This window comes from Lepisosteus platostomus, chromosome 5 (genome assembly GCF_059453375.1).
Source record: "Lepisosteus platostomus isolate fLepPlt1 chromosome 5, fLepPlt1.hap1, whole genome shotgun sequence".
NCBI lineage: Eukaryota > Metazoa > Chordata > Actinopteri > Semionotiformes > Lepisosteidae > Lepisosteus > Lepisosteus platostomus.
The window spans coordinates 45,115,060-45,123,300 of NC_142615.1; the positions used below are offsets into that span (position 1 = coordinate 45,115,060).

The 8,241-nt window shown below is 44.2% G+C and overlaps 1 protein-coding gene and 1 non-coding gene across 2 annotated transcripts; both read right to left on the bottom strand.

The window, feature by feature from the left end:
* Positions 1 to 1,244: 1,244 nt before the first annotated feature.
* Positions 1,245 to 1,363, bottom strand: LOC148667092 (5S ribosomal RNA). Its single transcript, XR_015938552.1, has one exon. It is a non-coding gene; the product is annotated as a 5S ribosomal RNA (ribosomal RNA).
* Positions 1,364 to 1,805: 442 nt separating this feature from the next.
* LOC148667093 (uncharacterized) lies at positions 1,806 to 7,442 on the bottom strand. The gene is made up of 2 exons (XM_088632424.1): positions 6,962 to 7,442; positions 1,806 to 4,562 (listed from the first exon to the last, which is right to left on the bottom strand). Exons 1-2 carry the CDS (start codon positions 7,347 to 7,349, stop codon positions 2,800 to 2,802), a joined length of 2,151 nt encoding a protein of 716 aa, XP_088488550.1. The 5' UTR covers positions 7,350 to 7,442; the 3' UTR covers positions 1,806 to 2,799.
* Positions 7,443 to 8,241: the final 799 nt, after the last annotated feature.

Sequence of the window (8,241 nt, forward strand, 5' to 3'; positions counted from 1 at the left end):
AATTTTATTGCACCTTTTGGGATCTGCTTCAGGATCCGCTACTGCTCCTATTCGAGGAAAGCTATAAGACAGAATTGCTGCCTGACTCCTTAAGAGAAGGCACTATCTCTCTCTTGTTTAAGAAAGGAGCAAAGAATGACATAAAGAACTGGAGAGCCCTCATTCTGTTAGGCGTGGACACTAAGATCCTGTCCAAAGCCCTTTTCCTGCGCCTACAAAATGTAGTGGCCTCACTGGTAGGGAAAGAACAGACTTGTGGGATAGCAGGACGCCTGATGAGTGACAACCTGGCCTTGTTGAGGGATGTCTGTCTGTACTCAGAGGATCGCTCCCTCCCTCTGTGCATTTTAGGTGTAGACCTAGAAAAGGCCTTTGACTGCCTAAACCGGCAGTACTTAACATCGGTACTTGAGCACATGAAGTTTGGCCCCATCATGAGAAAGTGATTAACCTGCTGTACACAGGTAGCAACAGCAGAGTAATGGTTAATGGCAATAGATCACGCCCCTTTGAAGTCTGTTCAGGGGTGAGGCAGGGCTGTCCATTATCCCCCTTGTTATTCGTTTTGGCTATGGAGCCCTTAGCCTGTGCCTTGCGCCAGGATCAGGCCATTAATGGGATACCAGTGCCTGGAAGTAGGGGAGGAGAGGTAAAGACATCTCTATACATGGATGATGTCACCCTGCTCCTCTCTGACAATGCCTCAATTAGCAGAGCTCTGCAGTACTGTGATCGTTTCTCTTTGGCTTCCTCTGCAAAAATTAACAAATCAAAGAGTGAGATTTTTTGTCAGAACTGGAGGGAGCCAAAAGAAGGACATGACCTCAGGCTGCAAGAGAAGAGAATCAAGGTCCTGGGGGTGTATTTTGGAGAAGAGATGGGAACAGTAAATTGGCAGAACAAATTGCCAATCTTAAACAAAAAACTGATGCAATGGAAGGACCGAGACCTCACCATGACAGGGAAGGTGCTGGTCATCAAAGCCGAGCTCTTGCCTGTCTTGAATAAGTGAATATATGTCTAGTTATACGAAAAACAAGTGGTTTATTGACTGATCTTCATTTGCAGATTTAGAGGCAGCTTCGATATTCGTTTTACAAACAGGATTTTTTATATGAGTCACACACATGCCATAGCAACAAAACGTCTCTAGAGATGAGGCTATAGATCACCTTTCCATCCTCCAGGTTTTCCTCCCAAAGCCTACGGCACCAACGGCGACCTCTGCTGGCCAAGAGAGCAAAAGCTTGCAGCGCCTGGTATTCCCAGGCGGTCTCCCATCCAAGTACTAACCAGGCCCAACCCTGCTTAGCTTCCAAGATCAGATGAGATCATGCACATTCAGGGTGGTGTGGCCACAAGCGAAAGCCATGGCGCCTGACTCGCTACTTGAAGCTGTGTGTGGCTGGGGCTCCGTGCCCCCCGAGCGGGACTGAAGGATCGTTCATTTGCAATTCTTTGGAAAGGAGCTGCTTTCGAAATCAATGCGTGCCTGGATTTTTCGCGAATGTGCTCCATTCTGTTCGCTTGTCCCGAGCTGGATAAGGACAAACAGGTATCAGCTTGTTCCCTTCTCCCACCCCTCTCTGTGTACAGTAGAGACACCTGTTCTGACTGGAGGAGCTCATCCAACTGTGTCTGGAGAGAAGCCAGGGTATCAGCTTGTTTCCCTCTCCAACCCCTTTCTGTGTACAGTAGAGCAACCTGTCCTAATTGGAGGAGCTTGTAGACATCCTCTCACGAGCAGTCAGTCACAAAATGATTCTTTGATGGTTATTAAAAGACCGACCCAGCGGGATAACTCAGCAACGCACACACACATGGATACTAATACATGAGAATACATTTATTATTACATAAAATGTGCATATCAACTTAACAGATCTTATAGTGAGGGTTAGCAGAATACAAAAGGTATATATTCAATCACGAAGAGTTACAAACCAAGAGGGACATACATTCTGTATATCATTCATTTAGACCGTTTTGTAAATGAACTTTGTCACAACTTGTACATGTGATACTCAAAAGCAAGTACATGACTCATAGGAATTAAATTTATATCAACTGGCGTTGAGGTAACAATTGAATTCTCGAGCTGTAATGCAGAATGTTGAATACTCATCCCCTCTGTGGAGATTAAGATCTCCCGTGGATGCAAAGAAACAGTGGCAGGCTGTTGCTGTGTCCAATCGGCGCTCTCTGGCCCGGTGCAAGGCAGTGCTGGTTCGACGTGAGAGAAGGAGAAGGAGAAGGAGTAGAGAGATTTCTGCTGCGGTGCGCTGCTGATGCTCTCTGAAGACCGGCAAGTTAGCGTTGGCTGAAACTAACAGAGTTTGCACACAGAAAAGTCACAATCTTTAGACAGGAAAAAGACTGGAGGAACTACGGTCGCTTATTGGTTGAAAGATCCATGGGCATTCGAGAATCATTTTGTGACTTACTGCAACAATTAACAATTGTCCCATTAAATGCACAAACCACTACATTTATTGATGCCTTGTGAGAGGATGCCTACATTTATTGGTGCCCCGTGTGAGGATGATTAACCATGAACTCTGACCTAGGGGTTGTAAACCATTTGGGATGAGACTCTCCCTTGGAATCTCCCAGACAGTGAGGCACCAGAGATGACCATTTGTTAGGGTGGTTGATGTGTCTCAGCATTGGGAGTTGTTCCTTATCAGAACACTCTATCAGCTAGAAAAACACCTTAAATGTGAACCAAATGGAATGACCTCTCTGTATCAAGCACCACTTGAGATGAGGGAGAGAGAGACTGGCAAAGGAGCAGCAAGCTTAATTCCTGTATTTTAATAAACTTTGCCGCTTCAACGGTTTCTCTCCTGTGTGAATGCGCTGGTGGGTTATTAAGTCACGTGATTGACTATAACTCTTCCCACACTGACTGCAGCTGAACAGTCTCTCTCCTGTGTGAATGTGCTGGTGGATAATTAAGCTACTTGACTGACTAAAACGCTTCCCACACTGACTGCAGCTGAACGGTCTCTCTCCTGTGTGACTGCGCTGGTGGATAATTAAGCTACTTGACTGACTAAAACTCTTCCCACACTGACTGCAGCTGAAAGGTTTCTCTCCTGTGTGAATGAACTGGTGGGTTTTTAGATGGTCCAAGCGACTGAAACTCTTCCTACACTGACTGCAGCTGAACGGTCTCTCTCCTGCGTGAATGCGCTGGTGGGTTTTTAAGTGACTTGACTTACCAAAACTCTTCCCACACTGACTGCAGCTGAACGGTCTCTCTCCTGTGTGAATGCGCTGGTGGGTTTTTAAGTCACCTGACTGACTAAAACTCTTCCCACACTGACTGCAGCTGAATGGTCTCTCTCCTGTGTGAATGCGCTGGTGGGTTTTTAAGTTACTTGACTTACTAAAACTCTTCCCACACTGACTGCAGCTGAACGGTCTCTCTCCTCTGTGAATGCGCTGGTGGGTTTTTAAGTCACCTGACCGACTAAAACTCTTCCCACACTGACTGCAGCTGAATGGTCTCTCTCCTGTGTGAATGCGCTGGTGGGCTATTAAGCTACTTGACCGACTAAAACTCTTCCCACACTGACTGCAGCTGAAAGGTCTCTCTCCTGTGTGAAGGTGCTGGTAGGGCTTTGAAATGCTAGACTGACAGAAACGCTGCTTCTCCCCGTGCCATAATTGCAGTTTGTCCACTCCATCTGAGCAAGGCCTTGAGTGATTCTTCCTCATCCTCTGCTCGTGCTGGGGTCTCTTATTCTGCAAATGCTCCATGGAATGGCCTTGCTCTATGTGATGAAACTGAGATTTGTTTTCTTCATTATGTCCCCCAGTGTGCTGCTCAGCAGAGTGAATCATCTGGGGCTCTCTGAGACTTAAACTGTCCAGTTCATTCAGTTGTTCCTCTCTTTGCCCAAGAACAGACATACTCTCCAGTTCATTAAAACTTTCAAAATTTTTCTCAGTAACCAGATTATTAAACCTGTGTGTAAAGTCAACAGAATCTAAGGGATCATATGATTGTTTTAGACTCTGCAATGACAGTCTCTCTACTTGAACAGAACAAGGCCTAATTATTATCAAGCCCTGCAGGAGCTGTTGTTGCTCCTCCCTGTACTGACTCTTCTCTGAGTACTGTGACTCAGTACTGTTCTCTTCACCAGGTACATCACTCTGCTGCTCTGCAGGGTCAATTGACTTGGGATCCATATCCTGCTCTGTAAGATTTAAAACATCCAGTTTTTCACCGTGCTCTTGTACAGAGATGCAGCCCAGTTCATTACAACCTTGTGTAATATTGATTGTGTCCAGATTATTCATCTTCTCTGTAAAATCATCACATACTAAGAGCCCAGGTGTCTCACTCTCAGGCTCTGTCTTCATCATGGGCACAGAATCCAGATCCTTGACACTCTGTCTGCTGTCTGTGTGCTGCTCACTAAGTGCCTCTTTCCCTTCTGCGGCAGTGAGCTCTGTCTCCTGCATCAGACTGGAGCCCCACTCCTCCTCACTGTGCTGCTGTTCAAGAGGAGCCCTTTCCCCAGCGTCAGAGAGAACACTGGCCTTTGAGCCTGTAAACACAGGACAAGAAGACACCACCTTTATAAGAATAGACTTTATTTTATAGTTTTATACCTTTAGAAGTGGCTTCTCTAAGCACTTTACAGAAGGCAAACAACAAAAAATACACAATATAAGCATGATGAGAATACACAGTTAGAGGAGACAGTGGTACTAAGTACAGTAGGAGCAGAGGGGTACAGAACAGTTAAATAAAGGCTCTTCTGAAGAAGAAAGTTTGAAGTCTGGATTTGAAGGAGTTTAGAGAAGGGGACTCTCTGATATCCTTGGGGAGAGAGTTACAGAGCTTGGGGCAAAACAGGAGAAGGCCATGTCACCCATAGAGTGTAGACAGACTGGGGGACAAATAGTTGAACACAATTAGAAGAGCGAAAACTGCAAGGTAGGGAGTTGGGTGATAATATCAGACCAGTATGGAGGTGCCAAGCCAAGACATGGAGAGTCTTACAGGTGAGCTAGGAGGATTTTTAAGTCGATATGAAACTTGACAGGAAGCCAGTGCAAGGACTCCAGGATAGGAGTAATGTGATCATTTGTACTAGACCTGGTCAGGGTTCTGGCTGCTGAATTTTGGACATACTGGTGTTTGTTCAATGTGGATTTAGAAACCCCACAGAGTAGAGCATTACAGTAGTCGATTTGGGAGAAGACAACATTTTTCAGTCACAGTTAGTGATAACATAGGGCGTAGTCGAGCAATATTTATGAGGTGAATGAAAGATGTTCTGACAAAATGCTGCACATATGGGTCGAAAGTCAAATATCATCCCCATGTTTTTCAATTTACACTGAAACTCAAGTACAAGACCATCTACAGATAGGGTTACACATTGGTTGTACAAAGTTGATGGGTGGTGCCAATAAGCATGACTTCAGTCTTGTCACAGTTAAAGAATTTTTGAGTCACCCAAGTTTTTATATCGGGGATGCAAATAAATAGAATAGAGACAGCCACATCAGCGTCAGGTTTGGTATGGATGTATATTTGAGTATTACCAGCATAGTAGTGATAGCTGAGGCCATGTGATCTTAAAAGCCTTAAACTACACACACGCATACAAGTACACTCACAATCAATTTGGGTTGTTTAAACATAGTGGAATAAGTGGGTATAAGGGCGTGTTCTGATTTAGCTTCGTCAGAAACCTAACTACCATGTAAAAAATAAGTCTACTTTAATAATATCACAATTACATTACATTTACATTAATGTGCACTGAGAGAGAAAGGGGTTAATACAGACACATTGACTTCACACTACAGGACATTAACACTGAACCGAAACAGAGGTTAATACAGACACTTTCTGGACACTAAGCTCATTAACACTGCAATCAGAGAAAGGGGTTAATACACACACACTGACTGACTGGACACTTCAGTGCATTAACACTGCACTGAAAGAGGGGTTAATACAGACACTATGACTGACTGGATGCTACAGTGCATTAACACTGTACTGAGAGAGAGGGGTTAATACAGACACACTGACTGGACATAACAGTACATTAACACTGTACTGAGAGAGAGGGGTTAATACAGACACACTGGCTGGACATAACAGTACATTAACACTGCACTGAGAGAGAGGGGTTCATACAGACACACTGACTGGACACTACAATACTTTAACACTGCACTGAGAGAGAGGGGTTAATACAGACACTATGACTGACTGGACACTACAGTACATTAACACTAGACTGAGACAGGGGGCTCATACAGACATTGACAAACTGGAACTTAGAGCATCTTACCACTGCACTGAGAGAGGGGTTAAAACAGACACTGATTGGACACTACAGGACATAAAGTCTGAACTGAGAGAGAAGGGTGAATACAGACACACTTACTGCACAGTACAGTACATAAACAATGCACTTAGAGAGAGAGGGGTTAATACAGACACTGGATTAATATTCCAGAGGAGTCAATACAGACACAGACCCTGGACGACAGTAATACTTAAACCAATTAAATGTTTATATACACAATCATTAGTATACTTATAAAATCTAGACCAATACAACGTAAATACAATATTTATAAATGTTGTTTCCTAATGACGTTGGAGTACAAATTGATTCAGTGAAACAATTGTTGAATGTGAACGAGGTGTTTTCAGCACCGTAACCGGACAAAACAATTCAGTTTCCAATAAAGAATCCCGTTGCTACATCACACATGTCTGTCCCACATCACTCTGCATCTCTCCACTATACTCTCACCTCTTTCGGAAAGTTTGATGACGGTTTGATACTTTGTTAGAACGCGTACTGATAATGACAAAAATAAAGTTTGTTGTTTAAAACAATCTCACCATTGAGTTAATTATAGACATTGTTTTTTAACACACACACTCTGACTTCATACAAGTCACCACACTGACCTGAGAGCTGCAGTTCCGTGTCCATTTCTTCTTTTATTTCTGCAGTGACTTCACAGGGAAGCGTGTGTCCAACACGATCTGTCTGTTCCTGATCTCCTCCTGCTCCCGACTCCTTCTCCCTCAGCTGCAATCTCCACTTCAGGCTCTCGTTTTCCTTCTTCAGCTGCGCCATTTCACTCCCGACACTGTCCTCCACACACTGCGTGATTTTAAACACGGCCCGTCTCACCAGGATCTGGGAGACGCTGCGGAGTTTGTCTTGAAACTCGTCCTCAGAGTCCGAAATTCTGTTTCCAAAAACTTCTGACACTTCATACACGATCGATTTGAGCAAAACGTGCATGAACGAGTCAAGCTGGGTTTGCAGATTTAACAAGCACTCCGCCATCCTTCTTCAAGAGTCGGTCAGAAACAAAGGCTGACTTGCGATTTAAACAGAACAACTTCTTTATTTTTATTCTTCACAGATTCTGTTGTCAGGTCTGTGCTCTGTTCAAGCATAAACACAATCGACAAGACACTACGTTTTCAGGAACTGAAGTTATTAAAAAAAACAACTTCCTTCTTTATCTAAAGAAAATGATTCACTCACCCCCACGTGGGTGAAATATATGCAGTGTCGCGCAGTTTGAAGACGTCATTCGTTAGCGTGGCGGCGATTTCAAGACAATCGAGAAGCGGAGCTGAGAAAGAGGAATTTCTTCAGCCGGATATAAACGTCACTGCACCTCCTATCGCCACCTAGTGAAGAGGAGTGAATCACCTGCGACTTGCGCCGTTCGTAACTGTGAATTTTGTGAAACGGAACAGATTCATTTTTTTGCCCTTCCACAACTCTCTTCCCCAACGAAAACGTCTCAAGCGGATTTTTGTTCCACATCTCCCTGTGCAGGTTTTTGGTTAAAGAAAAAAAAATCCATCATTTTCTTGCCATCTGGCAGAATTTCTTCTGCACCAATAAGCAAGATTTGTATTTCATATTTCGCAAATTGTATGAATGTTGTTGAAAAGCAAGTTATTCCAAGAAAGGAAGTAAATACTTGCATGAAACTAAATCAAGCCCTATGTGATTGTCCTTAATTATACTGTAACGCTAACAGCCACCATTGAGTGTGAAAGCCGGCTTACCAGAGTGGTGATGTCACCGCCCTCCCCTGTGATAGCAGGGGCTGCAGCCACTGGGCTGAAGGGAGATCTCTCTTTAGCTCAACTGGCTGGGTCCCTGTTGAGTGACGCCAGAGTCCTGGGTTTGAGTCCTCAACAGTTGGGGGCCGAGCTGA